The sequence below is a fragment of the Saccopteryx bilineata genome, chromosome 1 (genome assembly GCF_036850765.1).
Source record: "Saccopteryx bilineata isolate mSacBil1 chromosome 1, mSacBil1_pri_phased_curated, whole genome shotgun sequence".
Lineage (NCBI taxonomy): Eukaryota > Metazoa > Chordata > Mammalia > Chiroptera > Emballonuridae > Saccopteryx > Saccopteryx bilineata.
Window position 1 is genome coordinate 168,692,041 of NC_089490.1, and position 12,942 is coordinate 168,704,982.

A 12,942-nucleotide genomic window follows, 5' to 3' on the forward strand; every position below is an offset into this window, starting at 1 on the left:
CACTTCCAGAGCAACAGAGCAATGGCCTAGATGGTCAGAGAATCTCCCTTGAAGGTTGCCAGGTAGATTTCTGTCAGGGCAAGTGGGAGTCTGTCTCTCTGCCTCCCCTCCTCTTAATAATAATAATAATGCTCTGGCCGGTTGGCTCAGTGGTAGAGTGTCAGCCTGGTGTGCAGGAGTCCCGGGTTCGATTCCCGGCCAGGGTACACAGGAGAGGCGCCCATCTGCTTCTCCACCCCTCCCCCTCTCCTTCCTCTCTGTCTCTCTCTTCCCCTTCCTCAGCCTAGGCTCCATTGGAGCAAAGTTGGCCCAGGTGCTGGGGATGGCTCTGTGGCCTCTTCCTCTGTGGCGCTAGAATGGCTCTGGTTGCGGCACAGCGCCGCCCCAAGATGGGCAGAGCATCGCCCCCTGGTGGGCATGCCGGGTGGATCCGGTCGGGTGCATGCGGGAGTCTGTCTGACTGCCTCCCCGTTTCCAACTTCAGAAAAATACAAAATAATAATAATAATAATAAAGTATTTCCTGTACCAATTAATATAATGATAAAAATTTTAATTAGCTTTTCTTTCTTAGCAAGTCTTATACTATAGGCTGGATGGTTGAAATTGCCATCAGTATTCTGTGAGGCAGTAATATTCATAGGTGGAGCCCCAAGCCATTCTATAGGCTTGCTTAGTAGGGCACCACACGAGTGTTTTGAAAGAGTGTGCTTTAAAAATATTGGTTAAAGGAAGTAACTGAAAAGCACAAAGTAAGAAATTGTAAATATTTTTGTGCATAAAAAACAAATTAAAAATTGAATTTCTTCAGGTCGTTCTGCGTACCATTGGCATCAGTCATGCCCAGGCTCCTTTGCTTTGGTCACAGAAGTTTGACAGCCAAGGCAGAAGAATGCCACTTAATGCTTATGCACTTGATTTCTTTAAGCATGGCTCCTTGATAGGATTAGTCCAGGACAACAGGTAAGTTTTGTTTGTCTCCATATTTATCACTATCTTTGTTTCTTTCTCCATGTCCATATCCATGTCCATGTCTTTTTTCATCTCTGTCTCTACCTCTATTTCTATTTCTATATCTATACCCATCTCCGTGTTGATCTCTATCTCCATGTATATATATCAAATGAGTGAACTTTTAGCTAAAGCCTCTTAACAATTTCAAGTACAGGTTAATTATGCTAAACATACTGGAAATAATGATTTCGAATTCAAGAGTTACAAGTATCACAATCATAGATAATTAATCAACTGCAGAAGTTGACCATCTCTGAAGATCAAAATAGGAATGTAAAATGCAAGAGAGTGAAAGAATAATGATTTCTTATTCTTATAGGCCAATGGCAAGAGAAAATAATGATTTCTTTGTTATTTTTATTTGTGCTTTACCAGCAAACTCTTGGGGCTTAGGCTGACTCACTTGACATAAAGATTCATGCTACACATATAAATATTTTTATATTCACAGATATATTTTTATTTAGTAAGTATCCTACTTATTCATTACTAGATATTTTAAAACTGAGTAACAATAACAAATAATGTCATTATCTGAAGAAACTATATAAAAATTATATAATTCAAACATCTGAAGGCTGAAAAAAGTGACAATTGTTTTAGCTCTTTGGCAGAGAAACCATTTTTAAAAACAGTAAGCAGGAATAAAACCTCTTGGATTTGCCTAGAAATGGAGAAATCATCAGCTCAGGCACTGAGCACATAGATGTGGGGAGGAGCTTTCTGTCAGTCAGGAATTCAGGATACATTTTACAAAATTTTGAATAGGCCCTATTGAATTAAAGTATTTAAAACCTTTGACACTTTTGAGAAATAGTGATCTTTTTAAAAAATATGACTCATTATAGTGGATAAACCAGTTGTGATAGTAGCAAAGAATTTGTTTGGTTTTTCCGTTTTGATTCTCTGGCTTTCATTCACTCTCTTGCATTTTACATTCCTATTTTGATCTTCTGAGATGGTTAACCTCTGCGGTTGATTAATTATCCATGATTATGATACTTGTGACTCTTGAATTCGAAATCATTATTTCCACAAATTGAATCACCACCTGGGAGTCTTTGGTGGAAGTGATCTGGTAAATAAGTCTTGACAGACAAAAACAATCTAGTATTGACAAATCCAACATTTCAATATGAAATAAGAAGTTTAATGTTTCTACACCATTAATTTTCCAAATGTTATTTTGTTTAGGCTGAACGAAGGAGAAGCTTATGATTTGTTGAAAGATTTTTCACTCACCATTCAATCTATCAGGTTTGTTTTATATTTTAAATACTGATTTTGAATTTCCAATAATTTAGTGGTAATTTGGAGAATGTTGAGCTCATACTCCAAGGTGTTGTTGAACCTTTTAGATGCTATGCATTTCAACTCCCCCAAAACTGTGCAGAACTTCTCCTCAACACTCTGTTGCATTATTTCTATGTTAGAGTCAATTCCAACATCCACTGGACATAAAGTGTCATCCAGATCAGAGCCTCAGCCCCAGGCCTTATGCACCAGCAGGCAGCCATTCCAAGCTGCAGTAATACCTAGTATCTCAGTTTCCACAATGTATAGGTCAGCTACGTGATACTTCAGAGGGCCCCTTAGAGATCCACGAGATTTCTTGTTTATATTCATTTACATATTCTTATCTGTCTCACTTTATCCAATGTTTTCTTCAGGCTTCATCCAACTCTGGTTTCTCCTATTGGCTTCCTGTTTTCATCTTTAGTGGAGCCCAATGAGGACCCAAGTATTCCACACTTGGTGTGGATCCCCCATTCTTAGATTCTTAGGCTTTATTCTCACTTTAAACATTATGTACGGGGTTGGGCAAAGTTGGTTTACAGTTGTGAGTTCATGAAACACAGAGTTTATTCTTATGTTGTTATTTATTATTTTATTATTTTTCATACAAGCAACTACAAACCTACTCCTCTTGCCCCAGCTTGTATATACATACATATAATTTGCTGTGAATCCCTTTTTTATTGTGTTTTGGCTAATCAGACCATTTTATTTCTTTGATTGAAGATCGATCAGGCATGTTTGTCCTTTTTATATGGCTAATGAAACTTTTAGCATGGTGGGGCAGAAGGGACTGCTCTAGACTGAGTATCTCTAGATTGAGTGTTACTTAAATTTCATAGTTATATGAAGTTATAGTCTCCAGAGCATTCCCAGAAACTTCACAGATTGAGCCTGTCTTAAAAGCTGAGTCTAGGAAAATCATTCTTTCATTGATTTATTTTTATAAAAGTATTGAAGTACTATTAGTTTGAGGTATAGCCTAAACATTCGATATATAAAGAATTATTAAATCTATTCCCGATTTTAAGAATTTTACAGTATTGTGAGAGGAAACTGACTTGTAGATACTTCAATGTAGTAGTAAATGCTAGGATGACAGGTAAAAGGGTGACTCACTTTACCTTGAACTCAGAGGAATATTCTCAAAGTAATTTGTTGCTAAGTTTTAAAGGATGGGGCAGAGGGAATATTGTTTCCAAGAGAAAGAAATGAAAAAAGGCCTGATTGTCAGACATAGGCTTTCAGCTCAACATGGTGGTGTGTGAGACATGCGTGTTGCAATAAGGATTGGGGAGAAGCTGAGTTGCTTAAAGCAGCTTTAAAGGCAATTTGGATATATATGGGGAAGGGTATTCATGATCACTTACGGTGTTTGAGCTGAATATATTGACTAATGTGTAGGCATAAGAATGAGTGTGATTTGGGTCTGCATGTCTGTATGTGACAGAATGTGTATGATTTCTGTATATGGCAGAGATACAAAGGCTCTAATAGTCAAGCAGGTGAGAATGAGTGAGGGTCTGAAATAAGGAAACAGAAGTAATGTGGAAGAAGAGTGGTTAGAAAAATATTTATGACATAGTGGAATATAAAAGAACAACAACAACAAAACCAGCCAACCAGCAAAACAAAACAAAAACAGACCCATAGAAACACAGACCACACTGAGGGCATGGAAGATGGGGGACGGGTAAAGGAAGTAAAAGGGAGTATAGCCAGTAATGAGATAAGTTTGCAGGGTGACAGATGATTACTAGACTGAGTGTGGTGATCACATTTTAAGGAATATAAATGTATAATCACTATGTTGTACACCTGAAACTAATATATAATATTGTATACCAACTGTATGTCAGTAAGATAAAAATAAAAATTAAACAAAGCATTCAAAGACATTGTTAAGCAATTTCATTCAGTTGGTGAAGATGCCAAAGTTTCTATTTTAGTTAGTAATACATAGGAAACATAGGAGTGCGGATGAGATTTGGTGACTGGCAACCAAAAATAGTGTGTTGTAATATCTGTGGGATGTCATTCAAGAGAAAATGTCTAGCAGTCATAATTATAGGTCTGGAAGGAGGAGGAAATTCAAAGTTGTAAATATAGATCTGGTCATTCGTTTTGGAAGGTCAATGGAGACGCTAGGTCAAAAACTGAAATTCTAGTGGAACTAAGGCAGATACAATTGTAAAAGGCATACAAAAATCAGATCTTGATTGTTTTTAGTCTTTGATTAGCCCACGTACAGTGTTCATTCTTGAATTGTCTCTCTTCTTTCTTGTCACCAGAGGACTGTATATTAGTTATTTTATTGCTGCTAGAACAAATCACCACAAAATTAGTGGTTTAATCCACAACAAATTTATTCTTAACAATCCTGGAGGTCAGAAGTTCAAAATGGGTCTCTCTGAGCAGAAATCAAGGTATTGACAAGGCTTACTTCTTTTCTTGAGGCTTTAGGACCATTCACTTATTATTTATGCCAGCTTGTAGAGGTTGCTGGCATTACTTTGATCATGGCCCCTTTCTGTGTTCGAAGTCAGCATTGGTGGGTAAAGTCTCACTTTGCATCACTTTATTCTCTCCTGCATCCCTTTTCTACTAATAGCGACCTTTGAAACTATATTGGGCCTACCTAGATAATCCAGGGCAATGTACCCATCTCAGGGTCAGCTGATTAGCCATTTCAGTTTTATCTGCAACTTTAATTCTCCTTTGCCATGTAACCTAACGTATTCATAAATTTCTGGAGACTAACGTGGGTATCTTTGGAGGGCCAATATTCTGTTTACTGCACCACGTGTTCTTTATTTTCTCATGCATTGAAGTAAAGAAAGGAATATTTTACTCTTCAAAGAGGACTGTGCATTTCAGTATGTATGAGACACAGTAGCAGAAAAAACACAAAATGGCTTCAACGGAGACTTGAGGGAGAAAAGAAAGGGAATTTGTGTGGCTGCTATTGAAGGGCGGAGGTAACAGGTTCATGGAATTTGGTGACTTTAAAATCCTTATAGTAACAGACATGGACTATAGTAATAGCCTGGGAGTTATCTTGTTATCTTTATTTGTTTCTGTACATGTTTTTTTGAGATAAATGTTTCTTATCATTATTCTTTATATTTTGATAATGTTTTATCATCTAATGAGATTTACTTAATTCTGCCTACCTGGAGAAAACCCTTCTTGTAATACTGACTCCTTTAAAATGGATGTTTCATATTCATTTATTTTTATTTACAGTGTTTCCTTGCGTGAATTATGTGAAAATGAAGAAGACAATGTGGTCTTAGCATTTGAACAACTTTCTAAAAGCTTTTCTGAAAAACTTAGTAAAGTCTAAAACAAAGTCTATTCAAACCACTTGAAATGTTTCCATGGGCATTTTTCAAGTCGTATTTTATGATTCTTATGTTTTTTGTCAGAAATACATATTATGACAAAGTAGAAAAAGCCAATACTTTGGAGTCAGAGTTGTGATCAAACCTGCAATGTTCTCTCATGCATATCCTTGGACAAATTGTTTAATAATTCTGAGTTTTTATTTCTTTATATAGTTGAGTAATAATGCTTTTGTCTCAATTAGTTTCCAATTGAGAAAATGCAAGGACTTTGTATGTGACTGAAAAACAATTTTTACTCTGTAGATTTAAACAAATATTACATTCTGAATATTTTCCCCTCAATGTCATAGATTGTAAAATGTCAGTTATGGCTGGAATAAATGATCACAGTATCCTGAAGTTAATATTCTCCCTAATTGACCAAAATGTGATTATATGACTTACATATCTGGCCATTAGTATTTTTCAGTAATCTTAAACTACTATTTTAAAATTATAAATGAGAGTTTGAATGTAAATTCTGTGAAGTTTTAAAATTAAATATAATTAATGATTTGCCTTGATTTTAATTGTATATAAGTGACTTGAAAACTAAAAAGAAATAAAACGAGTTTAATCTACATACCAGTGGTCTCTTTATGTTAGATCAATGCATCGGTAAATACATTTGCACACACATATGTAGTTTATATAATAGTTTATGTATATGTTTGACCCTTGAATAACATGGGTTTGAATTGTGTGGTCTACTTACACATGGATTTTTCCCAATAAATATATTGCAGTTTTGTGTGTGTGTGTGTGTGGTGGAGGGGAGGAATTTGTGACAATTTGAAAAAACTCATAGATGAACCATGCAGCCTAGAATATTTTAAAAATTAGAAAAATGTTAGTTATGTCAGGAATTAATAAAATATGTGTAGATATTTTAGGTACTAGTCTATTTTATTATTTACTACCATAAAATATGACAGAGCCAATCAAGGAAATTATGAAGGGATTGTGGATATGATAAAACGGTGGTGTTGATGGTGAAAGGTTGTAAGATATGGATCTTGGAGAAATTTAAGAGCTGGTAGACACCACACCAGAGGACTTAGGAGAAGATGACGTGATGGAGATGAGTGTTTCCAAACAAGTCCCCATCGATGAGAAAGGAGATGCAGAAGAGGCAGCTGCAGAAAACAAATTGACATTGACCATCAGGCTGGTTTGGAGTATTCTAGACAGCTTCTGACTTCTTTTACAACATGGACCCTGCTATGTTACAGTCACTGAAACTAAAGAAAATGGTGGAAGAAGAATTGGAACTGTATAGAAACATTTTTAGAAAAATTAAAATGCAAAAATATCAAACAGAAATTAAGGTATATGTCCATAAAGTTATGCTGAGTGAGCCTGTCTCTCCTGCCTCCCTTCCACCTTCTCCTCCTCGTTCACCTCTGCCACTGCTGAGACAGCAGGACCATCCCCTCCTCTCTCTTCCCCATGCCCATCTGCCCCGTCAATGGGAAGAAAACAAGGGCAACAGTGGGGTGATGGCTGGAGTGGGGGCAGATGGAGAAGTATATGGGGGGTAAATAGTGATAGACAAAGATTTGACTTAAGGAGGTGTACAGAGATGTGTTGTAGAATTGGGCACCTGCAACCTATATTATTTTCTTAATCAGTGTCACCCCGATAAAATTCGATTAAAATAAAAAATGTACCTCTTATTAAAAAAAGAAAACAAAGATGAAGATCTTTATGATGATCCACTTTCACTTGATGAATAGTAAATAATCATCATTCTGTGCAGTTAATAAACTTATCTGTTGTGTATGTGTGTCTTTCTGTAATAATAATAAGTGTATGGCTAGAACTATATGAGACATTTTGTGTCACCATCATCATCATCATCATCTAAGTAATCAATGTGTAGAACATTGTCTACAAGACTTGATTAGAAGTAGATAGCCTATCCTTACAGAAGCATAAGGTCAGTGATATTTCATATAAAAGTAATAATAAGTTAGTTTTCTTACTGTTTTATACATTTGCTTTTAAATAGTTACATTACCATGCCATATATCTCTCTTGCAATTGGGGACACTGTGTATCAGGTTATCATCACAGGTAAGTGAGTTTTTAAAAAAAATAACATTGTTTCCAATACTGTGTCATGAATATAGCTGTAGTACTGTGAGACATAAAATTTTATAATGATTCTTTTATTAGTATATAAGCTAGATGTCCATGAAGGAATCCTATTGATTATAGTAGGCTACATAAAGCAATCATATTGCTACTTCTTAGCTATTAATGCATTAATTATTATGACTATAAATAAATGTTAATTTCTTTTACAGATTACATTTTTATTTTTAAAGTTGTGTTAGTAATACTAATAACATTTACAGTGTTTTATAGAATGTAAGGCAATATTGATGTAGGTACTGAAAGTCCATTTATCTTGTAAGCAGTGTATACTTATAGTACCAATAAATACAGTACTGTAAATGTATTTTCTCTTTTGATTTCCTTAATATTTTTACCTCTCTAGTATACTTTATTGTAAGAGTACAGTATAGAATATACCAAATTTGTGTTAATCAACTGTTTGTTGTATTGGTAAGGTTTCCAGTTAATAATAGGCTATTAGTAGTTAAGAGTTGGAGGAGTCAAATGTTATAGGTGGATTTATGACTGTGCAGTGGGTCAGCACAGCTAACCCCTGTGTTGTTCAAAGGTTAACTTAATCATATTTCCTCCCTATCCTCAGCCTCAGATCACAGTTCTAGAATATATTTGTTCAATAAACTTGAACAAAGCATTTCATCCTCAGAGTAAAAGATATATTCTGTCCTATTACCCATATGTCTTACAGGTGATCCTTTGTGTGACAATATTTTTATGTAGATTTTATTGGCTTAGAAAAACACTTGTGGTTCATTTTGTCTGGAGACAGAAGAATTTTATTTTCTGGAGCTGACAGCATTGATGTGCCATATTAGGGATCTCTACTTTCTTTGGCCACATTCATTTCATTAAGAGTGTGTGCTACAACAATTTCTGAACATCAAGATTCTTAGAAACCAAAGTGGTTTCTACTATTCTTTTATCTTTGCTAAAAACAGTGATACAAAATATTAATATATTGTCATGGTTTTCACTTGCAAATATATATTTGCAAATCATATATCTGATAAGGAATTAATATCCAAAATATATAAAGAAGTCACACAACCCAATAGAAAACAAACAAACAATTTGATTAAAAAATGGACAGCAGATCTGCATAGACATTTTTTCAGAGAAAGCACACAGATGGCCAACAAGTACATGAAAAGATGCACAACAGCACCCATCATCAGGGAAATGCAAATCAAAACCACAATGAGATACCACCTCATACCTATTAGAATGGCTATCATTAAAAAGGACAAGGGGTTACCAGTGTTCACAGGATGTAGGAATTTTTGTGCACAGTTATTGGGAATGTAAATTGGTGCAGCCATTATGGAAAACAATTTGGAGGTTCCTCAGAAAAATTTTAAAAAGAAGTACCATATGACTCAGCAATCCCACTTCTGGGTATTTACCTGAAGGAAACAAAGCACGGACTAAATAAGATAATCTGCACTGCCATTTTTTTTGAAACATTAGTAGCCAAGACATGGAAGCAACCTAAATGTGTTAATGGATGAATGAATGAAGAAAAAAATATGCATATAATAGAATATTATTAGGCCCTGAAAAAGAATTAAATCTTGCTATTTGTGACAACATTGATGGACCTTGAGGGCATTTACAGTAAGTGAAATAAGGCACAGGTGAAGAGGGTCGAAAGGTAAAACTTTCTGTTATAAAATAACAGTCATGGGATGTAATATATAGCATGGGACTATAGTATATAATACAGTACTGCATATTTAAAAGTTACCAAGACAGTAAGTCTTTAAAGCAGGGGTCCCCAAACTTTTTACATAGGGGGCCAGTTCTCTGTCCCTCAGACTGTTGGAGGGCTGGAGTATAAAAAAAACTATGAACAAATCCCTATGCACACTGCACATATCTTATTTTTAAGTAAAAAAACTAAACGGGAACAAATACAATATTTAAAATAAAGAACAAGTAAATTTAAATCAACAAACTGACCAGTATTTCAATGGGAACTATGCTCCTCTCAATGACCACCAATGAAACAGGTGCCCCTTCCAGAAGTGCGGTGGGGGCCGGATAAATGGCCTCAGGGGGCCGCATGTGGCCCGTGGGCCATAGTTTGGGGACCCCTGCTTTAAAGTTTCCATCACAGGAAAAAAATTTTAACTGTGTGGTGTTGGATGTTAACTAGACTTATTGTGGTGATCATTTCACAATATATGCAATATTAAATCATTGTTTTGTACACCTAATACTAATATGTCAATTATATTCCAAATGAAAAGATAATGAAAAAGTAAAACAGAGGATCCTGTATAGTCTTTACTCAGTTTCCCAAATGGTAATGTCCTGCATAATTATAGTGCAGTACAATATCAGAATCTGGCAATTGATATGATATAATATCCATTATTCCCATTTCATCAGTTTTACACAGATTCATTTGTGTGTATTTACTTCTATCGAGTTTTATCGTATGTGTAGGTTTGTATATCCATCACCATAGTCAAGATGCAGAACAATTCTATTACTATACAAAACCCTCTTACTGTCCTTTTATAACCACCTCCCTCTCTCTCTGATGTCTCTCCTGTTCTCCTTCTTACCAGATTCCACATCCCTTCACCCCCAGGCTGTCACTAAGCTCCAACAACTGCTAGCTGTTCCTAGTTCTGTATTTTTTTTTTAAGTTTCAAGATCTATATAACTAGAATCATATAGTATGTAGCCTTTTGATATTGGCTGTTTTTCATTCAGCATAATTCCCTTGAGAGCCATCCAGGTTGTTACATTTTCAGTAGTACATTCCTTTTTATTGCTGAGTGTTTTTTTCCATGGTATGGATGAACCACAATTTGTTTAACCATTCAAGCCACTAAAGGACATTTGGGTTGTTTCCAGCTTTTGACTATTAGAAATAAAGCTGCTATTAATATTTATACTTCCTCTGTTTCTTATTTTTCTGGGGTTTTTTATTTGTTTGTTTGTTTGTTTTGCCTTTCTGTGAATTATGTGAAAATGTTTGGATTCCAGCTTGGTTTATTTATATGTTTTTGAGTATATCACTTTGTATAGTTTTCCTAGTGGTTACAATATACATACATAATATATAATGGTCTACAGGCATCAAGATTTTACCACACTACTTTTACTTATGTCCTTTTAACCCTCCCACTTTTAATTAATTAATTTTTTATTTAAGTGAAAGGTGGGGAGACAAGGAGGCAGAGACACAGACTCCAGCATGCATCATGACCTAGATCCACCTGGCAAATTCCTTATAGGGAGATGCTCTGCCCATCTGAGGATGCTGCTCTGTTGCTCAGCAACTGAGTTATTTCAGCGTTTGAGGAAAGTCCATGGAGCTATCCTCAGCTCCTGGGGCCAACTTGCTCAAACCATTTGAGCTATGGCTGCAGGAGAGGAAGAGAGAGAGAGAGAGAGAGAGAGAGAGAGAGAGAGAGAGAGAGAGAGAGAAGGGGGAGTGGAGAAGAAGAGGGTCGCTTCTCCTGTGTTCCCTGACTGAGAATCGATCCCAGGGTGTCTACACACTGGGCTGATGCTCTACTGCTGAGTCAACTGGCCAGAGAACCTCCCCACTTTCAACTGATAATTTTTTTATTAATTTTAATTCAAGTGTCCCACTCAATATAACACTCTCACCCCCACCCCCATGTCCTCCATTACACCCTGTCAGGCAAATAAGTTTGTAAAATTAGTGTTATTTGGTTTTGCTCACTTTTATTGTTGAAAATGGCGCTGCCCATGTGGGGCAGCTGATTACCTTCATGCTTGGGAAGGGGCTTGGTTATGCTAATATGTGGTGGAGGAGGGACTTTTGCAGAGAAAAGTTTTAAAAGGAGGAGCCAGGAGGCCATTTTGGGGAAGATGACATTGTTGCAGAGAGAGGAGACCATGATGTTGCAGGGGACAGCAGCCATGTGGTTGCAGAGGAGGCAGGCAGCCAAAATGGAGGCATGCAGAGGGGACTGAGTGAGACTAGTGGGCCTTTGATTCTAGGAAAAAAAAAACTGGAAAGATTCTCCAGGTTGTGGAACGGGAGGAGATGTGAATGGGTTTTGGTGCCCATGTTTATTTTCTCGCCCGCTGGCTGCAAGCAGGAATAAAGGATGGCCCACCAGTTCTTGGCTCTGTTGATTACTGTCTGTTCGAATTAAATGGGAACCTGCACGAGCCAGGCAGCTATGATGGTGGCCACAACTACTGCATTTACACACCCCTTTAATCCCCTCCTCCTAACTTCCTCCCCCCTTCCCTCTGAGATTTGCTGTCCTGTTATCTAGATCTATGTGTTATGTATATATAATTTCACTAATCCCTTCACCTTCTCTGATCCCATCCCTTCATCCCCTTCCCTCTGACAGTTGTCCCTCTGCTCCCTGTGATCCCACCTCTGCCTCTATTTTATTCTTCAGTTCACTTTGTTCATTAGTTGCACATATAAGTGAGATCATATGATATTTGTCTTTCTCTGCCTGGCTTATTTCACTTAGCATAATAATCTCTAGATCCATCCATGCCATCATGAAAGGTCAGATTTCCTTCTTTTTCATGACTATGTATTATTCCATTGTATATATGTACCATTGCTTTTTAATCCATTTGTCCACTGATGGACACCTGGGCTATTTCCAGATCTTAGCTATTGTAAACAATTCTGCAGTAAACATGGGGTGCATGTCTTCTTTTGAATCAGTGATTTGGTATTCTTAGAATATATTCCTAAAAGTGTTGTGACCCATGCGACATGTATATTTCAGGGTCACGAATGGAAATGGTGCAGAATTAATGAAAATAGTCATAAAGAAATAAGATATATATGATGGGCTCAGAAGGGCTCCATTCAGTTCTCTGCTATCTTCTTTAGCAGGAAAGATGGTCATCCCAGAGAGCACATGTTCCTTTAATATATAGGGATGAATGGGCCATTAGCAAATCATTTAAATTTCCAAGGCAACTGAAAGACATCCCCCACCATACTAGTTAATCTAACTTTACACCAAGAAGAAACTTGCTACTAGTTCTTCCGGGGAATATGGGCGGGCAGAACGAGAATCAAGCACAGCCTCCTGCAACTCAATCAGGCAAGTGAGGTGGGATGTTGGGCCCAACACCTCTTTCCC

General features: G+C 36.6%; 2 protein-coding genes across 5 annotated transcripts in view; one reads left to right on the forward strand and one right to left on the reverse strand.

The window, feature by feature from the left end:
* LOC136337723 (probable ATP-dependent RNA helicase DDX60) overlaps positions 1-6,278 on the forward strand; it is a 129,762-nt gene extending 123,484 nt beyond the window's left edge. For all 4 annotated transcript variants that reach the window (XM_066279407.1, XM_066279416.1, XM_066279422.1 and 1 more), the window contains 3 exons: positions 811-962; positions 2,208-2,270; positions 5,556-6,278. In XM_066279407.1, the coding sequence (XP_066135504.1) occupies positions 811-962; positions 2,208-2,270; positions 5,556-5,655 (315 nt within the window). In that variant the 3' untranslated portion in view covers positions 5,656-6,278. The remainder of the gene's footprint in view (positions 1-810; positions 963-2,207; positions 2,271-5,555) is intronic.
* PALLD (palladin, cytoskeletal associated protein) overlaps positions 1-12,942 on the reverse strand; it is a 583,598-nt gene that overhangs the window by 556,448 nt on the left and 14,208 nt on the right. The gene's annotated exons all lie outside the window — the stretch shown is intronic.